Source organism: Tachyglossus aculeatus, chromosome 6 (assembly GCF_015852505.1).
Source record: "Tachyglossus aculeatus isolate mTacAcu1 chromosome 6, mTacAcu1.pri, whole genome shotgun sequence".
Taxonomy (NCBI): domain Eukaryota; kingdom Metazoa; phylum Chordata; class Mammalia; order Monotremata; family Tachyglossidae; genus Tachyglossus; species Tachyglossus aculeatus.
In genome coordinates this window covers 34,504,332-34,532,184 of record NC_052071.1, presented here as the reverse complement: position 1 = coordinate 34,532,184, position 27,853 = coordinate 34,504,332, and the positions used below count along the sequence as shown (strand labels likewise).

The 27,853-nt window shown below is 44.1% G+C and overlaps 1 protein-coding gene across 2 annotated transcripts in view; it reads left to right on the top strand.

The window, feature by feature from the left end:
- The window catches only part of DOCK11 (dedicator of cytokinesis 11), a 164,677-nt gene that overhangs the window by 109,696 nt on the left and 27,128 nt on the right, over positions 1-27,853 (top strand). For both annotated transcript variants that reach the window (XM_038747890.1, XM_038747889.1), the window contains 11 exons: positions 236-414; positions 8,331-8,447; positions 9,252-9,327; positions 12,304-12,416; positions 13,606-13,717; positions 15,573-15,639; positions 17,676-17,723; positions 18,127-18,269; positions 20,974-21,089; positions 24,236-24,373; positions 27,059-27,241. In XM_038747890.1, coding sequence (XP_038603818.1) covers positions 236-414; positions 8,331-8,447; positions 9,252-9,327; positions 12,304-12,416; positions 13,606-13,717; positions 15,573-15,639; positions 17,676-17,723; positions 18,127-18,269; positions 20,974-21,089; positions 24,236-24,373; positions 27,059-27,241 — 1,292 coding nt within the window. The remainder of the gene's footprint in view (positions 1-235; positions 415-8,330; positions 8,448-9,251; positions 9,328-12,303; positions 12,417-13,605; positions 13,718-15,572; positions 15,640-17,675; positions 17,724-18,126; positions 18,270-20,973; positions 21,090-24,235; positions 24,374-27,058; positions 27,242-27,853) is intronic.

Below are 27,853 nucleotides of genomic sequence, written 5' to 3'. Positions count from 1 at the left end.
AATCAATTAATTTTGCCCTCATTGAATGGATTCTCCTGTCTTTCACAGAAATTGGGGGTATAAAAAATGATCCAGATAAACTAATTCATAATAGGCTGAGAGCATAACTATGTTACTAGAAAATTAGCATGACTTATCTGTATTAACCGTCTATAATAAAAATGAGCATTTGTTTTATGCTTATATGGAAAAAACTTTATTAATTTGGGGGTTTGTCATTTTGTGTTCACTGCAGATTCAAACCTTGAGTACAGTTTATCAGATGAGTACTGCAAAAATCACTTTTTGGTGGGTTTACTTCTGAGGGAAGCATCTGTTGCTCTTCAAGACAACTATGATATCAGATCTACTGCCATCAGTGTTTTAAAGAATCTTTTCATCAAACACGCATTCGACACAAGATACCAACATAAGGTAAGGGGTTGGTCATTTATTCTCTGCAATATCAGGCATGATATTTGAGTTTTTTGTGGATGTTTACATCATTGTAGACATTTCTTAACAGGCTGCGGACAACGTAAACTTAAAAAATAGGTGAATTGGGGTTTTTTGTTTGTTTTTTGGCTTCTGACTCCTTGTGATCATTTTGGGGGTTTAGGGGTTAAGGAAAATGATTCTAGCTTGGTGACTTCTAGCCCAGTTCTAGGTGTGCATGTACTCTACTCTCCACTCGGGCGATGAAGCAGCGGGGTCTAGTGGAAAGAGGAAGTCAGACGACCTGAGTTCTCATCCCGTTTCCACAATTTACCTACACTGTGACCCTACAAGCCCCACAAGAGCCTAGCTAAACTAGCCACAGACAGAGGGAGAAATGGCATCACCCACCGCCTCCTGCTCATCTTTCCTGTTTCGGCTGCCGCCCCAGTTACTCCATGTGGCCGTCAGTAACGGTCTCTCTCTTTCGTCATCCCTGCCACTGCTGCTCCTTTGAAGAAACTGAGGTAGAGAGAAGTGAGTGACTTGCCCAAGGCCACACAGCAGACAAGTGGCGGAGCCAGGATTAGAACCCAGGTCCTTTTGATTCCTAGACCTGTGCTCTATCCACCAGGCCATGCTGCTGCCGATGTGTTTTTACGTCTGACTCTCTCTCTCCTTGGCAGTTTGGGAGTAGAAGACTAGACCATATAAAACCCAGGCATACTTATATATTAATTGATATCTACCTCCCTTCAACTCATAAACATTCAAGCAACCCTCAGCATACTCACCTCACACCCACATACCCACAAATGCATAACTAACACACTCCCAAAGGTATATGCAAATCAGTGCACATTCAGGAAACAAGCCCAAGCAGGTCCTTACAGAATCATGCTTTCACATAGACTAGAATCATAGTTCTCAAGCCTGGACATAGATGGGCCCTACCCATTGGGTCACAAAAACACACAAAGACACAGATACAGTCATAATAATAATAATCATAATGATGGTATTTCTTAAGCACTTACTATGTGCAAAGCACTGTTCTAAGTGCTGGGGGAATACAAGGCGAACAGGTTGTCCCATGTTGGGCTCACAGTCTTTATCCCCATTTTACAGATGAGGTAACTGAGGCACAGAGAAGTGAAGTGATTTGCCCAAAGTCATACAGCTGACAGTTGGCGGAGCTGGGATTTGAACCCATGACCTCTGACTCCAAAGCCCGGGCTCTTTCCACTGAGCCACGCTGCTCATACACACAAAACACGCATGCACATATGTTGTACTCTCCCAAGCTCCTAGTTTGGTGCTGTGCATACATTAAGCACTCAGTAAATATGATTGATTGATTAACAAAGAGACCATACTTTGTTATTAATCAATCAATCAATCAATCGTATTTATTGAGCACTTACTCTATGCAGAGCACTGTACTAAGTGCTTGGGAAGTACAAGTTGGCAACATATAGAGACAGTCCCTACCCAACAGTGGGCTCACAGTCTAGAAGGGGGAGACAGAGAACAAAACCAAACATATTAACAAAATAAAATAAATAGAATAGATATGTACAAGTAAAATAAATAAATAAATAGAGTAATAAATATGTACAAACATATATACATATATACAGGTGCTGTGGGGAAGGGAAGGAGGTAAGACGGGGGGGATGGAGAGGGGGATTAGTACAGTGATTCCATACTAGGCTAAAAGGGAACTGTGACAGACAGAGAATCGAAATGAAATGAAATGAGAAATATCTTGTTTATCCAACCTGGGCAAAGACCAGCTATTTCTATTAGTTATACTTAAATCTAATATTCGGGACATATAAAACTCATTGTAGCTTTTTTGATTTTTGCAGCCTCTTCTCTTAGAGCTATTTTCTTATCAAATATACTGGGGAAGCAGTGTGGCCTAGTGGATGGAAAACGGGCCTGGGAATCAAAAAGACATGGGTTCTAGTTGCAGCTCCACCACTTGTCTGCTGTGTGCTTTTGGGCAAGTCACTTCACTTCTCTATGCCTCAGTTCCCTCATCTGTAAAATGGGGGTTGACTGTGAGCTCCATGTGGGACTTGGGCAGTGTCCAACCTAATTACCTTCTATCTTCCCCAGCACTTAGAACAGTGCCTGGAACATAGCAAGGTGCTTAACAAATACCATTTTATTTATATTTAAAACACAAAACTTTGGAGTTGTCCATTCAGGCTTTCATAGGATCACATTTCAAGATTGAATTATATACTTAAGGTTAAAACTATCTTTTTAATGGAAAATCCCAACTTGCCAATTAGAAAATCGCAATTGCTTAAATGTATAGGCTGTTGGAAGCAATACTGAATTCTTGCCGTGCGTTCCTTTGGATGAAGCAATTTTCAAAGAAGCCATTCAATGTAAACTACTTGAAGTTTAATAACGTTGCTTTGCAGCTCTCTGAGATAAGGAAAGACTATTTGTTTTTGTTTTTTCTTTCATATTTGAGTTTTTGTTTTTTCTTTCATTATCAACTTGCTAAAATGAGCATTTTATTTTCCTTTCATAATAGAGGACTTATCCTTCTGTGTGCCATAATATGTCTTAAAATTTACATGATATCCTTTTCCTACTCTTCTGATATAACTTGGAATTGGATTAAGAGCTGGATTTTTAGCTTTGGCAGTTGCATTTCCAATTGCCTATTAAGACCAAAAAATGTATCTTGTGGCCACATTCAGTCGTAGCATTATTTTACTTTAACCTTTAGGTTTGAAAACAACACCTAATTTACCATCAGTTCAGAGTAAAAGGATAGAGTTTAAATTTGTTGCCCTCAACCCATAGCACTTTGTTCTCTACTCTTCTCCTTGTCAGGGAAATTCCACGCTGTACTTCTGAGGTTCCGTACTTTCCAGAATGACCAATGAAGTTATTGCTATTGTTAGGGATGTTATTGTGCAACAAAAGTCCTGACAATAGACACTGTTGGAACACAGTTTGCTGACACTGTGCCCGAAAGAACACAGAGAGTTTGTGTAATTTCCTTCCCTGGATATTAGGGAAGCAGCATGGCCTAGTGGACCTGGAATTAAGAAGGACCTGGGTTCTAATTCCAGCTCTGCAACTTCATTCATTCATTCATTCATTCAATCATATTTATTGAGCGCTTACTGTGTGCAATGCACTGTACTAAGCGCTTGGGAGGTACAAGTTGGCAACATATAGAGGCGGTCCCTACCCAACAACGGGCTCACAGTCTAGAAGAGGGAGACAGACAACAAAACAAAGCATATTGAAAAAATAAAATGAATAGAACAGTAAATATGTACAAGTAAAATAGAGTAATGAATCTGTACAAACATATATACAGGTGCTGAGGGGAGGGGAAGGAGGTAGGGCGGGGGGGTGGGGAGGGGGAGAGAAGGGAGGGGGTTCAGTCTGGGAAAGCCTCCTGGAGGAGGTGAGCGCTCAGTAGGGCTTTGAAGGGAGGAAGAGAGCTAGCTTAGTGGGTGTGCAGAGGGAGGGCATTCCAGGCCAGGGGGAGGACATAGGCCGGGTGTCGATGGTGGGACAGGCGAGAACGAGGCACAGTGAGGACGTTAGTGGCAGAGGAGCGGAGTGTGCGGGCTGGGCTGTAGGAGAGAAGGGAGGTGAGGTAGGAGGGGGTGAGGGGATGGACAGCCTTGAAGCTGAGAGTGAGGAGTTTTTGCTTGATGTGTAGGTTGACTGGTAGCCACTGGAGATTTTTGAGGAGGGGAGTAACATGCCCAGAGTGTTTCTGCACAAAGATGATCCGGGCAGCAGTGTGAAGTATAGACTGAAGTGGGGAGCAACAGGAGGATGGGAGATCAGAGAGGAGGCTGATGCAGTAATCCAGTCGGGATAGGATGAGAGACTGAACGAGCATGGTAGCGGTTTGGATGGAGAGGAAAGGGCGGATCTTGGCGATGTTGCGGAGGTGAGACTGGCAGGTTTTGGTGACGAATTGGATGTGAGGGGTGAACAAGAGAGCAGAGTCAAGGATGACACCAATGTTGCGGGCTTGTGAGACGGGAAGGATGGTAGTGCCATCAACAGTGATGGGAAAGTCAGGGAGTGGGCAGGGTTTGGGAGGGAAGATAAGGAGTTCAGTCTTGGACATATTGAGTGTTAGATGGCAGGCAGACATCCAGATGGAGATGTCTTGAAGGCAGGAGGAGACCCGAGCCTGAAGGGAGGGAGAGAGAGCGGGGGCAGAGATGTAGATTTGGGTGTCATCAGCGTAGAGATGATAATTGAAGACGTGGGAGCGAATGAGTTCACCAAGGGAGTGAATGTAGATAGAGAACAGAAGGGGACCAAGAACTGACCCTTGAGGAACCCCTGTAGTAAGGGAATGGGAGGGGGAGGAGGTGCCTGCAAAGGAGACTGAGAATGAAAGGCCGGAGAGATAAGAGGAGAACCAGGAGAGGACGGAGTTTGTGAAGGGGTTGAGGAGAGGGGGTTGAGGAGAGAGTTGGTGTTGAATTCGAGGCAGCGGGTGTAGACGACTCGTTCAAGGAGTTTGGAAAGGAATGGTAGGAGGGAGATAGGGCTATAACTAGAAGGGGAGGTGGGGTCAAGAGAGGGTTTTTTTAGGATGGGGGAGACATGGGCATGTTTGAAGGCAGAGGGAAAAGAACCAGTGGAGAGTGAGCGGTTGAAGATGGAAGTTAAGCGGGGGAGGAGGGATGGGGCGAGAGATTTCATAAGATGAGAGGGAATGGGATCAGAAGCACTTGACTGGAGTAGCACTTGAGAGGAGGGAAGAGATCTCATCTGAGGATACTCCTGGGAACGATGGGAGAGTAGCAGAGACGGTTGAGAGCAGGGGGTTGGAGAAGGGGGAGGAGTGACTTTGGGGAGCTCAGACCTGATGGAGTTAATTTTACTAATGAAGTAGGAGGCCAGATCGTTGGGGGTGAGGGAAGGAGGAGGGGCTCGGGCAAGTCACTTTACTTCTCTGTGCCTCAGTTCCCTCATCTGTAAAATGGGGATTAAGACTGTGAGCTCCATGTAGGACAGGGACTGTGTCCAACCTGATTTGCTTATGTGCACCCCCCAAGCGCTTAGTACAGTGCCTGACTCATAGTAAGTGCTTTACAGATACCACTATTATAATTACAATAATAATAATTATTATTATTACACAGTGCTGCACTGTTTCAGGTGTAGCAGCTACCACACTGAAAGTCACCAATGACAGGATGCCCAGGAATGACTCTGGGACCAGCTACTGGCTCCAAGGTCATGCCCTCTCTCTGCCCGGTGGTCTCTTCTTAAACATACATTTCATGCCAAGTGTGTAAGTCATAAATAGATATTTCAAGCCAGAAGTCATCTCCAAAGATACGCCTGCCAAACCCAGGCAGGTCAGCCATTGTCCGTGTTTGGAACTCTTGTGAAAATGGTGATGATCCCAGCAATGTGTCCAGTTGCTGAATCTCCCCCAGCACTTAGAACAGTATTTGACACATAGTAAGCACTTAACAATGCTATTATTATTACTACTATTATTATGCAGATTTGTCTGTCTGGCTAGGCCAAAAATCAAAAGGTCACTCCCCAAATGCAGGCAGACCTGAGAGAACAAAACTGGAGTGATCCCAGCCACTTGTGTGGTTATTGCTGCCAAGCTTTTCAGGCCCAGCCAAGCCAATTGCTGGGTGGCAGGCTCCACTTTCTATCATTAGTAGTAATAGTAGTGAGAAGCAGCATGGCCTAGTGGATAGAGCACGGGCCTGGGAATCAAAAAGTCACAGCATGGCTTATTGGGAAGAGCACGGTGTTGGGAGTCAGAGGGCTTGTGTTCAAATCCCAGCTCCTCCACCTGTCAGCTTTGGGACAGCTTTGGTCAAGTCACTTAACTTCTCTGTGCCTCAGTTACGTCATCTGTAAAATGGGGATTAAGATTGGGAGCCCCACGTGGGGCAACCTGATAACCTTGTATGTACCCCAGTGCTTCGAACAGTGCTTGGCACATAGTAAGCGCTTAACAAATACCATTATTATTATTATTATCCCAACTCTGCTACTTGTCCGCTTTGTGGCCTTTGGCAAGTCACTTTGCTTCTCCATGCTTCAGTTACCTCATCTGTAAAATGGGGTTTGAGACTGTAAGCTCCACATGGGGCAGGGACTGTGTCCAACTCGATTTGCTTGTATCCACCCCAGCGCTTAATACAATGCCTAGCCCATAGTGAGCGCTTAATAAATACCATCATTATTAGCCAGTGCTTAGAACAGTGCTTGGCACATAATAAGTGCTTAATAAATAACCATCATTATTAGTAGTATTTATTAAGCACCTACCCTGTGCTAAGCACTGTGTTAAGTGCTGGGGAAAAAAATTCAGAGATGAGGGGAAGTCACCAGTCTCCAGCCCTCTGGGGACTCATAACCTAAGAATAAGGTAGGGAAGGATTTGGTGACAGGCACAGTAGGAAAGATGAGCAAGTCTTGGGGACTTGTCAGGCCTCAGCCTGCTTCCACCTCCCACTGCAGCTTGAACTGGAAGTTGGGGTGAGAAGGGATGGGGGGACAGGCTCGGGAGCAGAGCACCGGTGAAGCTGACTCAGAGCTCTCCCTCCCCAGCTCCAACCAGTCAGCCAGGCAATTGTAATTATTGAGCGCTTCAGTACCAGAACGATTGCAGATGGAGAGCGTGGCGTTCTGGAAGAGATGTGTCCGTGATGTCGCTATGGGTCGGAAACGACTTGACGGCACAAGACAAGACAGTGTGCAGAGCACTGTACTAGGAGCTTGGGAGAGTACAATATAACATATACATTCCCTGCCCACAATGAGCTTACAGTGTGGTGGGGGGAGACACATTAATGTAAATAAGTAAATTACGGATGTATATATAAGTGCTGTGGGGCTGGGATGAGGGATGAATAAAGGGAGCAAATCAGGGTGATGCAGAAGGGAGTGGGAGAAGGAGAAAAGGAGGGCTTAGTCAGGGAAGGCCTCTTGGAGGAGATGTGTCTTCAATAAGGTTTTGAAACAGGGGTGAGTAATTGTCTGTCGGATGTGAGGAGGAAGGGCATTCCAGGCCACATTTCTGCTTCCTGGGCCCTTTGAATCAATTTGGCAACTCCTCCCAACCTCCTTTGAAGGGCAGTTCAGCCTGAATATGAGGAAGGTGCCTGTTACAGGGCTATGGACCCTCTAGGAACTTAGAGCTTGATGAAGATCTTGTGATAATTAGCCAGGCTTCCTATCAAGGCTTTGTAACTGGGGGTGTGTTTTCAGAAAGGGATTCCTAAGAACAGTAATAATAATTGTGGTATTTGTTAAGTGCTTACTATGTGTCAAACACTGTGCTATGTGCTGGGGTAGATGGTATTTGTTAAGTGCTTTCTGTTTGTGTCAAACACTGTGCTATGTGCTGGGGTAGATACTTCAATATAAGCAGAAGTTCACTGTGGGCAGGGAAGATGTCTACCAACTTTGTTGTATTTGTGCAGTGCTCTGCACACAGTAAGCACTCAATAAATACCATTGATTGGGTGATTGATTAGATATAGTTTCTGGCCCACATGGGGCTCACAGTCTAAGAGGGAAGGAGGGAGAAGCGGGTATCTTACCCCCATTTTACAGATGAGGAAACTGAGGACCAGAGAAGTTTACTGACTTTTCCAAGGTCACCCAGCAGGCATGTGGCAGAGTCAGGACTAGAGCCAAGGTCCCCTGACTCCTGATTCCCTGAAAGTCCTGTGACCTTCCACAAGGCCCCGCTACTGCCAGCTCTAATAGAAACTGTAGTCTTTCTCTAGTGTCTATAAAGGGTGGTGATTTGGAGGCATGTGAAGCTAATTCCCTATTTCAGCCACAGTGTTCTAGATAATTTCATAGTTGGTCAATGTCTATAAATCATGCACTAATAACTTTTGATGGTAATTGTCTTTCAGAATCAACAGGCCAAAATAGCTCAGTTGTACCTTCCGTTGGTCGGGGTGCTCTTAGAAAACACCCAGCGACTTGCCGGCCGTGATACCACATATTCTTGCAGCACCATGTCTAATTCTGTGAGTCTGGATTTTTTTTATTTGTCTCTCTGTATATTTCACACACTCTCTTTCTCCTCTGTCCTTCGTCCTATTTTCTTTTCTATGGCCGGAAGCTTTTGACATGCTGTACATTATTCAGTTTTCAAAAATTACGGTGTGTTTTCCTTTAGTAGCTTAATTTAGGGTATTTTCCATTCGACGAGGCTGTGAACATCTCCGTCGTACCGCATGAAGATCTTTTCCCTCCTAGTTTTGCCGTTTTGTTTACTCTTTAGTGAGTCTGTGTGTATCTTGCCTGGAAAATTGCTCAGAAAAGGAACAGAGTTCTTTTACCAGAAGTCAGTCCCCAGGGATTAACTTTCCTCTTCCTCCCTCTTGGCAGCCTCCTTCTGGACACTTCTTGACCCCATTGGCCTCGTTCCTCTTTCAGACCCTTGGAGCCAAGTTATTCGTAGTTCATCCCCTTTCTGCCCCTCCCAATCCCAGCCTGTAGCCTTGCCTGCAGGGACTTGGAACCAAGCTGAGCACATATGCAGAAGCACGTCCAAGCTCCAACACGTGAAGCAGCTGTTGGCAGAGAGCACGTTCTCCAGTTCTTTTGGCTGCAGCAGCTTGTGGCTGGGGTGGAATTCACAGTTGTGACATGTAATCCACATTTTCCAAGGCTTACTAATGCATTTGCAGGCACTGATGGGTTTCTGATTTTAACTGGAGTGATGGGAAGAATAGGATTGGTTGCAAAAAGCTGGTGTCCTAATTTCTGGTCTGGAATTCTGCTGATATAGAAACACACTTAAATGACCTTAGACTTCTGCTTTTCAGGCCTCCAGAGATGAGTTTGTGTGTGGCTTCACCTCACCCTCAAATAGAGTGAGCCTTATTGGCGACAAAGACACAGGTAATTAAGCCCCTTAAATGGTACTTGAAGTAAGAAGATCAGTCTTGAATGTGAATGTAAACCTAGCTGTTTCCCTTTACCGCGGCAGTATGATTTGTTCATTTCCACCATGTGAGAGGTCCATGGGACGTATGCATGCCCTGGATTCTTGGTTTGGAACAGAGGTGGTCAAGGTTTGGCTCTCAAGCCAGTCCTGGCTCTTCTTGACACCAGAAGTGCCTCTCAAGCTCACTCTGGGGACCGTTGCCTCAAAGGACTTGGCATTATGAGGAAAATGCCATTGGTTTTGTTGCCACGGCTTTTGTGTAGGAAAGGGGTTGAGGTGGGCCAAGATGGCAGCTCCACTCCTTGCTCTTAGCCGAGAGGTTCTGGCTCCACCCAAGGAGCTGGTGGGGTTCCTGTGGCCTTCATCAGGTGGCAGGGCGAACCGGAGCTTCTCTCACCCCCTTTCCACAGATTCCACCTTCCAGACTCACACCAGCGGAAGCGATAGCTGAGTCAGACAGGGAGGGGGACTGCTCACCCCCAAGGGTGCCACATAAACTGTAAACAGTGGCGGATGGGTACACATTTTAGGGCAGGAGGTGAAAGCAGCCCTGTGCCATGTGTTTTTATCATGGCCCCTGTGTGTGCTGAAGAAAAAGATTCACCCCCATTTTCATCCCTGCACACCGAAGGTTCTAAGCACTCGGTGGCAGCAGCACAGTGGTAGGAAGAAGTGAGGAATGAGGCCGCAGGCACAGTGCTTTGTACCCCTGGCTCCCATCCTCCTCCCTGCCTAAACAAAAAGAATTAGAAATATGTTCTCTCTCTCTCTCTCTCTCTCTCTCTCTCTCTCTCTCTCTCTCTCTCTCTCTCTCTCTCTCTCTCTCCCTCTCTCTCTCTCCCTCATTCACTTCCTCTCACCTTTCCTTACTATTTCTGGCTTCCTCTCTCTCTCTCCTCTCCTTGAGCCAAGATCCTCTGTGTACACTATTCATTTACATTTTTTCTTATTTCATAATTATCACTCCACAGTGATGTAAATCACATTCACGTGGGTTTAAATTGCCCGATTGACTCTCTGTGAAGCAAATGTTCAGAGACTTCATTTTGTTCAGCTCTTCTGCGCAACAAAGTGGTCGAGCCCTGGTTGGGAAGATGAAACCTTTACGTTATTTTGGGGGAGTTCCTTGCCATCTCCCTTTAGATGGGGAAATGAGCAAGAATCCGTGGCCTCCTTTTGCCATTACTCACTGGGAATGGAGGCCCTTTCCACCTTCTCTCAGCCTGTTGCCTCATGACCTCTTCTAGGAGCCAGGGGGTGAGCCAGACAACCATGACCAGGCTTTGGCCTGTCCCTCAGCTTTCCCTTTGTGAGTTCTGAGAAAACTAATCGATGGGCCACAGCAGGCAGAAAATGTATTCAGGCAGTGAGTCAGTGGGATTAATTGATTGCTTACTGTATTCACAGCACTATACTGAAGTGCTTACTCCAGTCCTCTCTGGCCTCACACCAGCTCTTCCCGAGTCACATCCTTGCTGATCCAGGCTCCTCAGAGCTTATGCACATCTTCTGTGGGCATGAAGAGTCGCAGTGTAGGCAGGGGTTGTGGCAGGGGAGGGAGCAGGAGTCTTGTTTGTATGAACCCATCGGAGGACTACTGTCAGTCTCAACAGCAAAACTTCCTCTGTCATTTAGGCTTCAGGGGAAGTTTTTGTCACAGCAAAAGGAAGACAAGACACCTGGGTTCTAATCTTGGCTCCATCACTTGCCTGCTTTGCAACCTTGGGCATATTGTGCCCACTTCTATCCCTGGTGGAGGGGAAGAGTTAACCATCATTTGTCCGTGGTGGGAATCTGCAAGAGGAAAAGTGATTGCATCTCCTCCCGTGCTTTGCACACTTATATTAATGTAGCATCCGAGCATAAGTCACTTCACTTCTGTGGGCCTCAGTTACTGCATCTGTAAAATGGGGATTAAGACTGTGAGCCCCCCCATGGGACAACCTGATCACCTTGTAACCTCTCCAGCGCTTAGTACAGTGCTTTGCACATAGCGCTTAATAAACGCCATCGTTATAAAGTTCACACCGAAGGCCCCAGAGCCTAACTTGAGGGTGAGCCAAGGGGAAAGGTGATTCTGCTCCTCTGCATCTCTCTAGAAACTTAATCCTGGTGACCTCATTGTTAGGAGGCAGAGCACGTGTTGACGCAGCCGATTGCTTAGCCGGGATTATCTGCTTGGAGCTGGCAGAACACCGGGAAGCAAGATGGCCTAGAGCAAAGAGCACGGGCCGGGAAGTTAAAGGATCTGGGCTCAAATCCTGGCTCCACCACTTGCCTGCTGTATGACCTTGGGAAGGTCACTTAACTTCCCTGTGCCTCAGTTCCCTCATTGTGGATCCAATACCTGTTCTCCCTCCTACTTAGACTGTGAGCCCTGTGTGGGATCTGATCATCTCTTATCTACCCTGGCAGTTAGTACATTGCCTGGCACATAGTAAGTGCTTAACAAATAGTGCAATTATTATAAACGGAACTTCCAGCCAAGTCATGGCGGGTGTGGAAGGAGTGTGTTCTTTCCTCTGTGTTTTCAGGGAGTGGGCAACTGCACCTGAGGATCCTAGTGCCAGAATGTTGGGTTCCAGGTTACTCAGTTCAGGCTCATGCCTAGGGAGCGGGAAGCCATGATAATTGGCCCCTTCCCCGACTAAGAGGCAAAGCCAATGTATGACAGATTGGTCTTTAGAACCAGTATGCCTGCGAGTTCTGTGTGGGAGCACTGGGAGAGCAAACGTATGGAGCAGAAAAACTGTAACCCAGTTAATCCCCTCCCACCCGCTTCCAGGTGCCAAACCCACATTGGCAGCAGATTTACCTTCGGCCCAAAAACACCCTGAGAAAGCTGTCTAAATAAAAATCTCGTCAAAATTCTATAGTAATACTTCTGTAGTTCTCTTTCCATTACTGACATTTGGGGTTTTTCCTTTCAGTTTATGGATCCTCATTTCCAAATGGGCATGGACTGAAGAGAGAAGACTCAAGAGGCTCAATGAGCACGGAAGGGGCAGCCAGTTCTCCTGATCAGTGCAGCACGGGTGAAAATGTAATCCCCATTAGATTGCCTAGAAAGCATCAGGATCGGGGGAAGGGGTTAAACGTATTTCTTTTCATCTCCCACAGTCTCAGACATGGAAAGGAGACTAATCCCCCAGCCTGGCTGCCATTTTGGTATTCCCTCTATTCTCGTGTCTGTCATTGGAACAGTCAAAGCAAAGAAGGAAGGCTGACGTTTTTTGATTCTTGGAGAGCTGTAATTTCTGGGTCAAGCTGGTCTGGAGAAAGAAGTTTGAGGCTTGAAATGCTTTCAGTCATTTGAAAGAAGGGCTCACCCCCAGGGAGAATGAGCCAACCTTTACTTTGCCATAGTTGATCAGTGGGGGGCCCAGGACTTTTAAAAATGCTGACTTGAGCCCAACATGGTGTATGCCCCAGTTTCCCCACCAAATCCTTACCAGTTCACAGAAGCTGTTTGGTCTGGTGGAAAGAGCACAGGCCTCGGAGTCAGAGGACCTGGTTTCTATCCTGGCTCTAACACTTGCCTGCTTTATGTTCTTGGACAGGTCACTTCACTTCTCTGTGCCTCAGTTTCTCATCTGTAAAATGAGAACTAACTACCTGTGCCTCTTGCCGTAGACTGTGACTCCTACATGGGACAGGGACTGTGTCTGACCTGATTATTGTATATCTGCCCTGCTTAGTATAGTGCTTGGCACGTAAGAAGCACTTAACAAATACTGCAGTTATTATTATTGTTGTTATTTGGGAAATAGGCACCCTGAGACATCAGTAAGGGAGGGCAGTAATTCCTCAGAGAGGGAGCCCACTGGTGGGTGCTTTGTCCCTTATGGAGAGTAGCCAGAGAGGTCATTTAGAGGTGGATGAAGCCCAGAAAATTAGTGTGACAGCATACGTTACTGATGTTTAAAAAAGTCCTCCATGTTTGTTTTTTTTTCTCACTCTATTGCTTGCTAATCCTCAGGACCACAGGGACCATTTTCATGGACTTCTCCAACTGGCCCATGAGCAGATACAGAGTTTATTTGTCTTCAGAGTGTGGGGTGAAAATCTTCCCCATATGTTGAGGCTTTTATCTGTGAGGAAAGCCTTAGGATCTTGCCAGAACGAAATTCATGCTAAAAGTCTTTGTTTTGCCTGTTATTTTCCGTAAATGAAAGGCTATGGAAATTCGTTATGATTTAGTTTCCAAGTGGTATGTTTTTGTTTATCTTTAGACCCGAAGAAGTTCTACAAGGAGTAGTGTATCCCAGTACAACAGGCTGGACCAGTATGAGATTAGAAGCCTCCTGATGTGCTACCTGTATATAGTAAAAATGATTTCAGAAGGTAAGCTGCTAGCATATTACAGAGCAAGGGTATTTAATCACCAGTATTCTCAGAGATTATCAGATGACCAAGTGGACTGTAATTTTGTAGGCATTGCTGGCATCACTTGACAACCTCTTGTGCTATCCCCACAAACTTGGGCCTGCAGAACTTAATTAAATTTCTTTTCCCAAGGTGCTCCCTCTCTAATTTTTTGCCTGTACCCACTCCCCACAGAGTGTTTTTTTTTTTCTCCAATGCACTGAGGGCCCCTGGATTCATTTTGTTCCCCAGCAAACTGGAGACAAAAGGGAGCAGCCTGGGACACCCATTCTGCCTCATTCTCGGAGGCGAGCAGGAAGGGGAGTTGTGGTGAGGCGGCTCAAAGGTTGCTCCTCACATCTTTGGAGTAGTCCATACCAAATTCACTTGATTAAGAGTCAAAAGTACAATGTTACTGCTAATGATATATTTAAGACGTTCCAGTCCCAGGTTTCTGAAAATGATCGCTCCCAATTTAATACAGTAAATTTCCCTGACTGAATCAATCAGTCAGTGCCTATTAAGTGCCTACTGTGTGCAGAGCACTGTACTAAGTTCTTGGGAAAGTACAATTCAGTCCCTTCCCACAAGGATTTTACAGTCCAAATGAGTCAGATACATGGGTCTGCGGGGCATGCCATTTCTGATCCTAGCAAGCCCCCCCCAAATTGTTTTCTTAATGTTCCCATTTGTGCTGACCTCACTGATTTCAACCAGATTCAGTAAATATGAAGAGTAAGTGTATTTGGTTTGCTAACTGTTCTCTAAGAGGCTGTCTTTGTATCTTGGCAGGAAGGTCTCAGCCAGAAAGTCTGTAAAATGATATTTTTTTCTTGTAAAAAGCAACAATAACAGTCCTTGGCTTCTTTGACCCAATCAGTTGTGTCTTTTTAGCATTTGAGAAACTCTGTATGGCAAACTGTGAAGTTAATTGCCATTACAGATATGTAAACCAAGGGGAGGATCATTTTAGAGAATCTTTAGGCTACCTCAATTTAGGTGGTCTGCCAAATTTGTATAAGGCAACATGGAAGTCTAACTGAAGCCCACCAAAAGTTGCTGCTACTCTGCTACCCTTCTGTCTTTTTCTCTCTTCATGCCTCTCATTTATTTCCCTTATCTTCGTCTACTTCCATCCCTGAGACCCCCACTCTGGGTTTGCCTAGCTCTCTGGAAGGTCTCTATCCCATGCCGTTTTCACAGCTGTTCTGCTCGTCTCTTGGCTGTTTAGTGTCCTGGGACTTGGAGCTTTATTCATTTTCCCAGTCTCTGTGACAGGCCAGATCCCATCCCATTTCCTTCTCTCTTTGTTCTCACCTTTCTTCTACTTCTCCATGAGCACAGAGTAGAAGGGGAAGAACTGTATAAGTGCACAGAGCGTGTCATCACAGAACTGTATAGTCTGTGTTGTGGATTGGTAAGTGGTTGCCACATTGAGCTGGGGAGCTTGCCTCATGCTCATATCTCTAATGTCAACTGCTGCACAACACGTACCTTGTCCTTTCAAGAGCTTGTTTTCATCATTGTCCCCTCAAACTATTTATTGAATGCCCATTTCTTTGCAAGGCACTCTACAGGTTTCTGAATGAGTTTACCAAGACATGATCCTGACTCTTGAGTAGCTCAAGAAGCTTTCATTTGAAAGGGGAGACAAAACTGACAATTCTGTATGAGTCTGAAAAATGTTCGTTTTTCCCCACCAGGTTCACACAAGTGGCATATGGATGGAAAAAACATGTGAGGCAGTTCTCTGACAAAATGAGTTTTAGGAATTAAAAACTCTAGTTAATAAAGTTTCAAACTGTGATAGTTTATTTGTTCATTTCATTTGCAGATACTCTTTTAACTTACTGGAACAAAGTATCTCCACAGGAGCTCATAAATATTCTGACACTTTTAGAGTAAGTATTTTACAGGTATATGCAAACAGAATTCTATTTTCATGTTTTGGCTAAGTTCTTATAGGTTTGCTGATTCTGCGAGTTTGTTGTGGGCAGGGAATGTCACTGTTTATTGTAGTATTATACTTTCCCTGTATATCTGTATATATGGTTGTACATATTTATTACTCTATTTATTTATTTATTTATTTATTTTACCTATACATTTCTATCCTACTTATTTTATTTTGTTGGTATGTTTGGTTCTGTTCTCTGTCTCCCCCTTTTAGACTGTGAGCCCACTGTTGGGTAGGGACTGTCTCTATGTGATGCCAATTTGTACTTCCCAAGCGCTTAGTACAGTGCTTTGCACATAGTAAGCGCTCAATAAATACGATTGATTGATTGATTGATTGATTGATTTCCCAAGCACTTAGTACAGTGCTCTGCAGACAGTAAGCACTTAATCAATGCAATTGAATGAATGAATGAGTGAAGTTACCCTTATTGATCTTGTAGTTGTATTTCTAGACAGACGATTTATTAAAATTGGTAGTACAATCTCTCATAGAGGCCTTTTCACAAATAAAATTAGATAAATATGTACAGTAAAATACTGAAGAGGGAACAGATCCAATCTAAACAAAAAAGCCAGAATTGTAGAATCATTTTTAAAATTTGAGTGCTTACCATCTTTTGACTGTGAGCTTGTTGTGGGCAGGGAATGTTTCTGTTGTTATAGTGTACTCTCCCCAGTGCTTAGGACAGTGCTTTGCACACAGCGCTCAATAAGTATGATTGAATGAATGAATGTGCTGGGCACTGTACTAGGCACTAGGGTAGGTGCAAGTTGGTCAGGTTGGACACAGACCATATCCCACATGGGCTCACCATCTTAATTCTCGTGTTACAGATGAAGTAACCGAGGCACAGAGAAGGTGTGACTTGCCCAAGGTCACACAGCAGACAAGTAGTGTGGCTGGGATTAGAACCCAGGTCCTTCTGTCTCCCAGGCCCGTGTTCTATCCACTACGCCACATTACTTCTTGGCATCTGTAATGATCTGTCTTTTTGTACTGGTCTATGTTACCGCCCTGCTGTTGGTCTAGTTTAAAGAGCACTGCTCTGAGAATCAGGAGACCCAGGCTCCTGCTGCTGTGGAACTGTAATGAGAAAAAAATTGTCTGCTTTGATGTAGTCAAACTAGAATGAATGCACCAACACCTCTTATTCTACCAGTGCCCCGCTCCAGATCGTTCTGTCTTCCATCCCTGCTGTGCACTGCTTTGAACTTCTTTGTGGTTTTGCAAGTTTTGAGTATTTGAAAAGGTAAAACGAGTGGCAGGGTTTATAAAGTATTTGGCTAATGGCATGTGTAACAATAATATAGAAGTTTGTATACGAAATGCCAGTCATGGTGTTATCTCTGAACTGTTAATTCCCTAACCCATTAATTCCCATTGAATCAGTGGTTCCTCTGGGCTGATTTTCCCCCAAATCAAGGTCCTTCAGGAACCATCCCCACATTATCGAATTGAATGTGTTATAGGGAACTGAGGATAATTGGCCTTCAGTGTTCTAAGTTAGAGTTTTAATATAACAGTAGTCTTGAAGGTGTTCAGCCAAAAATAGAAACCTAAGGAGAGCAGAAAATCTTGCGTCAGATCCTTTCCTTTCACTGATTTAATACAGGAAGGATGTCCTCATCTTGGTTTATATGTTTAGGAAAACGAATGATCCTACAAGCAGAATTACGATATGTGTTGGTGTGTATATTTGAATTGCTATCATATATGTTGCCAACTTGTACTTCCCAAGCTCTTAGTACAGTGCTCTGCACACAGTAAGCGCTCAACAAATACGATTGATTGATTGATTGCAATTTGGTATAAATGGGTCACTTTTTGTCTATATATCCCCCCTGCCCCTACTTACTCTCTCCCTGTCACACAGTTGTGTTCAAAAGTATGAATATTATGTTTTCAATTATTTGCTTACTAATCAAAGGTTTTTTTCTAGTTCCTCAATATTATTAATGCACTGTTGTCTTTTCCTAGAGTGTGTTTGTTTCACTTCAGATATGTGGGGAAGAGAAACATAGCAAGGTATAGTACCTTTTCTTTTAGAATATCTTTCCCTTCCTGTTTTTAAAAGGCATTTGTTAAAGAGTTGTGGGACGGCTTTTTCATTAGCCCAGGAGAGGGCAGTTTACATTTTCACTTAGGAAATTCAGATGAACTCTGCCTTTAAAGAGTCAAGTTACTCCTATTCTTTACATTGGTTATCAAACAATCCCCACATGTTTATCATACCTAATATCCATATGGTTTTGATCCCATATAAGGGATATTCCTGGGTGCCAGAACCAATTTTTGTGTGACTAGTTTGTGATGTGCCTCTAATGGTATTGGGCTAGTATGGGAGTTATTTACTGTTTATAGTAACCGATGATTATTAAGCTAAGTTTAATAGACAGTGGTTGATCCCTAATTGTGAAATTTATTTCAGAATTCATGACGCTTGGTTGACCAAACACTTTGGAGTTGACCGGAAATCACAAACTATGCCAGCCCTTCGTAGCAGATCAGGAATGATGCAGGCTCGGCTTCAGCATCTCAGTAGCCTGGAAAGTTCATTTACCCTTAATCATAGTAAGTGTAGAAATACATTTTAAAATGAGCCCAATGTGATGCATTTTGACTCTAGAAGGACTTGAACTGCCCTGTGGTATGGAAAATGCCTCTCATAATCAAATGCGAAGCTTACCGGCAGTGAGATTCCAGTGATGTGGGTGATGGTTATTGCAAGCTGGTATCTCCCGAGCTGTGCCAGCGAACATTATGAAGCAGTGTGGCTCAGTGGAAAGAGCACAGGCTTTGGAGTCACAGTTCATGGGTTCAAATCCCGGCTCCGCCAATTGTCAGCTGTGTGACTTTGGGCAGATCACTTAACTTCTCTGTGCCTCAGTTACCTCATCTGTAAAATGGGGATTAAGACTGTGAGCCCCCCGTGGGACAACCTGATCACCTTGTAATCTCCCCAGCGCTTAGAACAGTGCTTTGCACATAGTAAGCGCTTCATAAATGCCATCATTATTATTATTATTATGTAGGAGGTCACCTTTTCTAGGCCCTTTGCTAATTAGGAGGAGACCTACATCCCTTAACAGAACTGCTCAGGTGGCTAAAAGGCACTGTTGTCTCTTCAAGCAGCAATCAGTCAGTCAGTTGTATTTATCGAGCACTTACTGCATGCAGAGCACTGTCCTAAGCACTTGGGAGAGCACAGTATAACAGAGTTGGGGACATGACCTCTGCCTACAAGGTTGCAGAGCTCAACATTGGGCTGCCCACTTATATAGGACTTTAATTTAGAGTTCGGAGGGATGAGATTGGGTAAAGGCATATCTTACCATTAGTGGGATTTGATTTGCCATCCTTTCCCGGTCCCCTTGAGTCAAACGCAGGCATTGTGAAGCTGCTGGCCCAGGGAGCAACTGCCTGCTGTGGTCACAGAACGGATTCTCTCTCTGAGATTTCCGCAGCAGCAGACACTGCTGTGCCTTCACCTGCTTTCTAAGTAGTGATTGAGTGTGGCACCCTATGTTGGCTTCCCAAATGAAAAGAGAGAGAGAGAGAGAGAGAGAGAGAGAGAGAGAGAGAGAGAGAGAGAGTGTGTGTGTGTGTGTGTGTGTGTGTGTGTCTTCAGTCCTTGCTGAAACCGGTGAAAATGAGCCTTTAGGAAAACTAGTTGCTTGTGCCATGCCATGGAAATGCATATATACTTTTGATGAGACTAAAACAAATGGGAGCTGGCCAGACTGAGAGGGGGATAAGGGAAAGGAAAAAAAGCAAACCAAAATCCTAAAATTAAAAAAAAAATGGAATTCCATGTCTTTTAAGACTAATATCTAATAAGATAATGGCTTTGATTCAGCCTCCAACCTTACATCTGCTGCCTCCCAAGCAGTCTTCTTCCTCCTTCCCCCAAGTGACACAACTAACCTTTCCTAAGTTGCATGGCCTTTTTTCCTGAGGTATTTGTTAAGCACTTACTATGCACCAGGCACTACTAAGCATTGGAGTAGATACAAGATAATCGGGTTGGGCACAGTCCCTGTCTTACATAGGGCTCCCAGTGTTAATAGATCAGGTAACTAAGGCATAACCCTCCCCTTTATTTTTCCAATTCAGTAAGTACAAATCTAGTATTACTGGTGTTTGATATTATAGAAGATTGAGTTTCTTATGATTTTATTTGATTATTCATTACAATACACTACATAGTGTATTTTTTTAAATTATGTTTCATGTGTGCTGTTAAAAGTGTTCATAAATGTTCTAGGCTGTGAGCCCGTTGTTGGGTAGGGATTGTCTCTATTTGTTGCCGATTTGTACTTTCCGAGCACTTAGTACAGTGCTCTTCACACAGTAAGTGCTCAATAAATACGATTGAATGAATGAATAATAGTACCATGTATAGTTCAATATCTTGCCTTTTTCCAAAGTTCTTAAGTTACACATGCTAAGGAGGCTTTAAATAATAGAACATCCTAAAAATTGTCATTCTGACAGAGCGACCTGATATCAAGGTCAAAGTTGTCCCTCCAGGCTCTTAGTACAGTGAGTGCTCTGCCCTCAGGTGCTCAGTGAATACCATTGATTGATTAATTGGCCCAACTTCCTGTACATCTCATTCAAAAATTACCCTTGTTTCAGTGGTGTGTGACTGACTTTTGGCCTACTTCAGCTAGGCCTCTACATCAAGAAAAAGCAGGGAGCTAATTGTGCACTTTCTGAGGCAATTTTCAGTTGTGGATTCACACAACTTTTTCTGAGAGAAGTACTTTTGTTAAGAAGTGGGATGAAATCTGGGCCAGTATGGATTAACTTTCCATTGCTGAAATGGCAGTGCATTTCACAGAAATTGGTAGCCAAAGCCATCTTCAGGTCTTAAAGAGTAAATATAGCTTCTCCACTCCTCCCTTGTCCCCCAGTGTCTGCTGCTGAGGAAATCTCAAAGACAGAATCTGTTATACATATGTATTTATTTATTTATTTTAATGCCTGTCTCCTCATCTAGACTGTAAGCTTGTTGTGGGCAGGGAATGTGTCTATTTATTGTTATATTGTACTCTCCCAGTGCTTAGTATAGTGCTCTGCATGCAGTACCCACTAAATAAATATGATTGACTGACTGATATCCTTCCAATGAGGTCGGTTCCAGAAGCAGAGATTGAAAATTTTGAGCTTTGACTTTTTATTCTTGCTTGATTTTGTGTTTACTTGGGTGAGTTTTGGAGTGGTCACTGAACTTTGGCCATGTGCAAAACATTCCTTTATTTCATGATTCTAGACTCTGGGACATCAGAAGCAGACATTGTACACCAGGCACTTCTTGAAGGCAATACTGCTACCGAAGTTTCCCTGACAGTTCTGGACACCATCTCCTTCTTTACTCAGTGTTTCAAGGTGAGCTTTGAGGGCTGAGAGGCTGTTGGCATCTTCGTCATTAGAAAGGACATATATAAGTAGAAATGTGATTTTTCTTGTCAGATTTTATCTTTATTAAAAATGGAAACAGTAGTGATTTTTCCCCTGTGAAATTTACGGTTAGTTGGTTTGCTGGAGTAACATTTAATGAAGCACCAAAAGTCAAACTTAGTAGGTAGGAAATGTGTCTCCCAACTCTGTTGTATTGAATGCTCCCAAGCACTTAGTAGAGTGCTCCGCATATAGTAAGCACTCAATAAATGCTATCGACTATCAGGAAACTGTTTTAATTTGCAGATAAAAACACACTTTCTCAATGAAAGACTTCCTGATTAACTCAACCCATTCTTCAAGTTGCTCAAATTATTTTTCAATTTATTTCTTCTCTTCGTCCATACTTGTGGTTGTGTTTTTGTCATTGCCCTTTTGTAGATCCCAAGCATCTAAGACACTCTCTGCATTCATGACTGACTGATTGTTGGCTCACCTTGATTCTCATGTTCTGGCCAGTTGCAAAGTAGTAGAAAGTGAAGACAGTTGTCCAGACTATCTAAGGAGTGAGGGGGAAAGTAGTTTATCTGGATCCCATCCTGGATTCTAATCCCAGCTCTGACACTTGTCTGCAGTGTGACCCTCAGATGGGACGGCACAACAAATTCACTTCCAGTGAAGTGAAAATTGGGCTGGCTGTCATTTCACCAAAAAAAAAGCAACAAAAAACAAAAAACCAGAAACAGGAAAAAACAAACAAACAAAAAGCCCATGAGAAGAACAAAATGTAGGCCAAAGCAGCACAAGACATGTAAAAATGAAAGAGAGACAAGGAGAAGACAAGTAAATCAAGGATGTTTTTTGGTAAAACATACCAAAAAGTCAAATGGTCGCCATCCAAGAGCTCAAAAGACAAAATAAGGCAGAGGTTGGAAATAATCATGAAAAACATTGTGCTTTTGACTGGATTTTCCAGATAAACTACTTTCCCCCTCACTCCTTACTTTACTTACTTACCTCACTCCTCACTCCCCTTACTCCTTACTCCTCACTTTACTTCTCTGTGCCTTAGTTCCCTCATCTGTAAAATGGGGATTAAGACTGCGAGCCCCATGTGGGACAGGGACTGTGTCCAGCCTGATTAGCTTGTGTCTACCCCAGCACCTAGAACAGTGCTTGATATATAATAAGTGCTTAACAAAAACTATCATCATTATTATTATTATCCTGGCATCCGCAACTGGTGATCAGATAAACCCACCCATCCTCCTCCTTCCTGGCAGACCTTCTGCTCTTTAAATTCTTCCCCGCTTCACCACCCCCCTACTCCCACCGTCATATTTTGTGTTTTAACTAATTTCACCACCATGGCTGAAGTTGGTTCTTCCCCAGCTGTGGCTGGGGTGGAGGCCTGGGAGGGGGAACCACCTCTTCCCACCCACTCCCCAGCCCAGTCCCCGCAGCTGTGGTGGTCTGTGAGTTGGAGAAGGGGCCAGCTGTGGATAGAGCACAGGCCTGAGAGTCAGAAGGTTATGAATTCTAATTCCGACTCCGCCGCTTGTCTGCTGGGTGACCTTGAGCAAGTCATTTCACTTCTCTGTGCCTCAGTTAGCTCATCTGTAAAGTGGGGGTTGAGACTGGGTGCCCAATTTGCTTGTATCCACCCCAATGCTTAGTACAGGTTTATTTGCTTAAAAATACCACTATCATTATTATTATTATTCTTTTTTTCCTCTTTGTCTTACTCTGTAGAGCTCTGTCCTCTCCCACTCCTTCATCAAAATCAGCTCTCTGCTCACTAGGTGGAAGGGATCTGGCCTGGGCCCAAGTCTCCCAGGTTCCTGGTAGAGCCTGGAAGCTGAATGGAGTGGCCTTTCCCTATAGAAATAGCCCAGACTGACTCCCAGGCAGGAATTTCCTGGTAGTAACCAGGCAGGGCAGCACAAGAACAGAAGCTTGGCTTGGTGTACTAACTCTGACCCAGCATCAGCATAGCTCAAATCAATCAATCATATTTATTGAGCGTTTACTGTGTGCAGAGCACTGTGCTAAGCTCTTGGGAGAGTACAATATAACAGAGTTGGTAGAAACGTTCCCTGCCCACAGTGGGTTTACAGTCTAGAGGACTCTCATTTGAGAGTGAAAATTCCAAGTGTAGGTCTTCACCTGCTCCTTTCCCCTCTCTATGCCACCTCTTCATGCCACCCTGGTGGTACAACAATGTTTACTGTTTCCTCCGAAACGGAGCCTTGTCTCTTTCTAATGCCACTTGCATTAGGTAATCTTGCAAAGAAATCTCAGTTTATTCTTCCACTCCCCTGCCTATTTATTCTCCCATTGCTCAAGTCTCTGTTTTGGTATTGAGACGTTAGTGTGGTTATGAGAATTTAGCTCAAGATTAACCTCTCCTCAGATTAACTAATTGAATGAATCTCTCAATAAGCAGAATGGATAATTCTTTTTAATTCTACAAAGCAGTGGGGATAAAATCTTTCTGTTAATGTTTCTAAAGAATTTTGAGAGATCCGAGAGGAAAGCTGTTACAAAAATATGCAGTGTTTTCATTCATTGTGTGTTAATTCCATATCTACTGGAAGCAGCATGAGAAGCAGTGTGGCTCAGTGGATAGAGCGTGGTCCTGGCAATCAGAAGGACCTGGGTTCTAATCCCAGCTCTGCCACATGTCTGCTGTGTGACCTTAGGCAAGTCACTTCACTTCTGTGTGCCTCAGTTCCCTCATCTGGAAAATGGGGATTAAGAGTGTGAGCCCCATGTGGGACAGGGACTGCGTCCAACCTCATTAGTGGAAATTTGCCAGGTTAATTCTCTTTCCACTCCGTATAGGACAGAGGAGGGCAGTTATTGTCCTGAGGGCCACTCACCACATAATAGCCGTTGGGGTGGACAGTGAAAGCTGGGGGAAGGTTTAAACCATGGAGGGTAAGCCAGCAGCGTGTGCATTACCAACTGTATGTGCTTCTGCCTCAGTGCCTGGAGAAGCCAGCATTGCAGAAGTGGGTGCCCTTTGTGAAAACATCAGTGACCCAGATCAGGCCTGTGGGCTCTATTTTGCTCATCCCCATTATAGAAGGAACAGAAACTAAGCAAAATGTGTTTGTTTTCTTGTTTTGCAGAACCAGCTCTTGAACAACGATGGCCACAACCCTCTAATGAAAAAAGTTTTTGACATTCATCTCGCTTTTCTTAAAAATGGCCAATCGGAGGCCTCCCTAAAGCACGTGTTTGCTTCTCTGAGAGCTTTCATTAGTAAGGTACGTAAGGAATCGCTACAGTTTTCCGGGACTGTAGCCGGGCACTAGGGATCCTTACGGTGGTTAGTCAAAAGATACATGCTTGCCTGCTATTAAAATATGCAGGAATAAATGATCCCCAAATTACAAATTTCTGTCCATTCAAATGGCTGTGCTCAAAAGGGCAAGTGAAGAGGATTGTAGCTTACATTGGCAAGGGTGGATTTTCCCCCATTATAATCCACATATTTAATTCCCAAAAAGGCAAAGGCCAACCAATTCAAGATGTATTCTATTTTAAATCAGGTGTCAAGTAAAGTGAAGAAAGGATCTTTTATTGTCAGGAATTTGAACATGGGGCAGTTCTGATTTGTCATTTGTTAGAGAACCTGCTGACAGCAGGTTGCCCCAACTGACATCTGGTTGCCCCTGCCATGCCTGAGATTCCCTGGGAGCTGCTCCAGTCTCCTAACCCCTAGCCTTGGCAAAAAGCTTCAGCCTCTCTGCTGGTCCAAATTACAGTACAGTGTCCTACATCCTTGATGTCTTTCATGGTGGTCACCCTATAGACTGTAAGATCGTCCCTCTAGACTGTAAGCTTGTTGTGGACAGGAAATGTGTCTGTTATATTCTGGTACTCTCCCCATTGTGTAGTACAGTGCTCAGCACACAGTAAGTGCTCAATAAAAATGGTTGACTGCCTGGTCATCTTTGGCTATCTGCCCAACCTTTGACCTTTCTCCAGCAAAGTCCTAAATGACCCTGGCCTAAGGGTTCCAGCTTTACGTTTTCAGTGAGGCAGTGAAGTTGGTGTGGGACTTTGGAGGTGGAGCCAGGGAAAAATTGACATCGACAGCTTGTGACACATGAAAAGTCAAGGAGAGGGACATATAGGCACAGGATGGTGTGGCGGGGGGGGGGGGCGGGGAGTAGGGGGAAATGCAGTTGCCCCCAGGCAACATAAGTGCAAAAATGGAAACCTTGCCCAAAAAGTCCACAATCTCCGAAAATATTACATAACACCTGCCAGCAGCAAATTTTAGGGAAAACCCTCTTTACAAAGTAGCTTCCCAAAGCAACCGATAGGGAGGAGGAAGACAAATCCCAAATCACAGAACAGAGACTTCTGAGAAAAAAAGTTTAGAAGCAATAACTGAGGTTCTAACTGGTGCATGTTCCTCAGTTATTACTCTGTCATTTTACTCAACGTGCACTAATAACCAGCTGCTAATGATAAAGAAAACCTTAGGGAAAGTCATTACAGAACATAGAATTGAGCCGGGGTACATTTCTCACAGTAACTTCTCTGACACCTGTGGGAGGGGTAGGTATTTCTGCTCATGCTGGGTTAAATTATTCCATTCATTTCATGTACCCTGAAATATAGTTGCTGTAAATTGAGAACAAAGGCAACGTTTCCCAGCACTGTATCTATTTCCTAATTCCACTTGAACAAGTTTAGGCATCAGAAAACTAGCTATCCGACACCTCATCCTTATGGCCTGAAAGTATCTACCCCCAAATGTGGCCCTGACAAGTCTCACAAAAACCGGAGTTTCTGTGGGAGTGATAAAATTAGCCACTTACTCCTGATTCACCTCTGAGTTTAGTTAAGATTTATCTGAAGTTAAAGAGCCAGAAGAGAAAGGGAAGCTGGTAGGGCGATTGGCAGCAGTCCAGAGTTCCAGCCCCAGCTTTAGTAATGACTTGCTGTTAGAACCTGGGGAAGATTTGATGATGATGATGGTATTTGCTAAGCGCTTACTATGTGCAAAGCACTGTTCTAAGCACTGGGGAGGTTACAAGGTGATCAAGTTAAGGCTCACAGTTTTAATCCCCATTTTACAGATGAGGGAACTGAGGCCCAGAGAAGTTAAGTGACCTTCCCAAAGTCACACAGCTGACAGTTGGCGGAGCCGGGATTTGAACCCATGACCTCTGACTCCAAAGCCCGGGCTCTTTCCACCGAGCCACGCTGTCCTATCTGCATCCCCGCTAAAAGGTTGAATTGCCTCTGAGAAGCAGTGTGACCTAGTGGAAAGAGCACAGGCCTAGAAGTCAGAGGACCTGGGTTCTAATCCCAACTCTGCTTCTTGTCTGTTATGTGACCTTCACTTCTCTGTGCCTCAGTTCCCTCATCTGCAAAATGGGGTTTCAATACCTGTTCTCCCTCCTACTCAGATTGTGAGCTGCATGTGGGACCTGATTATCTTATATCTTCCCCAGTGCTTAGTACAAAAAGCACAATTATGATCATTATTATTACCTAAAATCCTGACCTTGGGAACATCAGGTAGTTCTGGTTCATCATATTAACACTGATGGTTCCCAAAAAGCACCAAAGACCATGGGAAGAAGGAAAGGGAGTTGTTTTGTTAGACCAGACACTCTCTCAGCAAGGGTTGACAGGTCTAGGAGCTTTCTGACACCGTGTTCTCTCAGTGCCAGGAATGACTTTATCGACAAGCAATTATATGCGGAGGCCTGGTTCTGTTATTGATGGAATTTGGATCCTTCTATTTATTGTCACAAAGATTTGAAGATGTTAATAGTACAGCAAAACAGAAACTGGGGTTTTATTTTTGTTTTTTTTTTTTTTAAGGAATTGACTAGAAAGCTCAGCTCAAATAGCCTGAGAGTCTAGCGGGGAGATGGAACCATGGATTTCAGTGTATTACAAATATTTACTCTCTCACCCTTCTTCAGTTTCCTGCAGCATTTTTCAAAGGAAGGGTGAACATGTGTGCCGCATTTTGCTATGAGGTTTTGAAATGCTGTACCTCGAAGCTAAGCTCCACTAGGAATGAAGCGTCCGCACTTCTGTATCTTTTGATGAGGAATAACTTTGAGTTCACCAAAAGGAAAACATTTTTGAGAACACACCTGCAGGTCAGTGAAAATGGAAATACTCTAGGTTAATATTCACCTCCTACGTTGCACCTCGAGTATAAGTTGTAAAGTTGGGGAAGCAGTGTGGCCTAGTGGAAGGAGCACGAGGACCTGGTGCCAGTTCAAGTTCTGCCAGTTGCCTGCTGTGTGACCTTGGGCAAGTCATTCAACTGATCTGTGGCTCAGTTTCCTCGTCTGTAAAATGGCATGTCAATACCTTTTCTCCTGCTTACTTAGTGAGCCCCATGTGGAACAGGGATTGTGTCTGATCTGATTAACCTGTATCTACCCCAGCACTTAGAACAGTGCTTGAAACATAGTAAGATCTTAAAAAATACAATAATAATAATAATTAATGTGAATAGAGTGGAATGAGGACCTTTTTCAAATCTGAGCATGGGGCCAATATTGCTCATTTTGGAGTGTTACTGATGAGGAAAGTTCAGAGTATCCCAACTGTTGGCCCCACTGCCCACAGAAGGAAATCCCTGGTTATCTGTCTTTACTGAAGAGCAGAGTTTGGCCCCTGTCTTGGTTTATTGAGCATCTGCTGTGTTGCTGTGAGAAATTACAAAGGAAGAGCGAGGTTCAATCCTTGTCCTCAAGGAATGT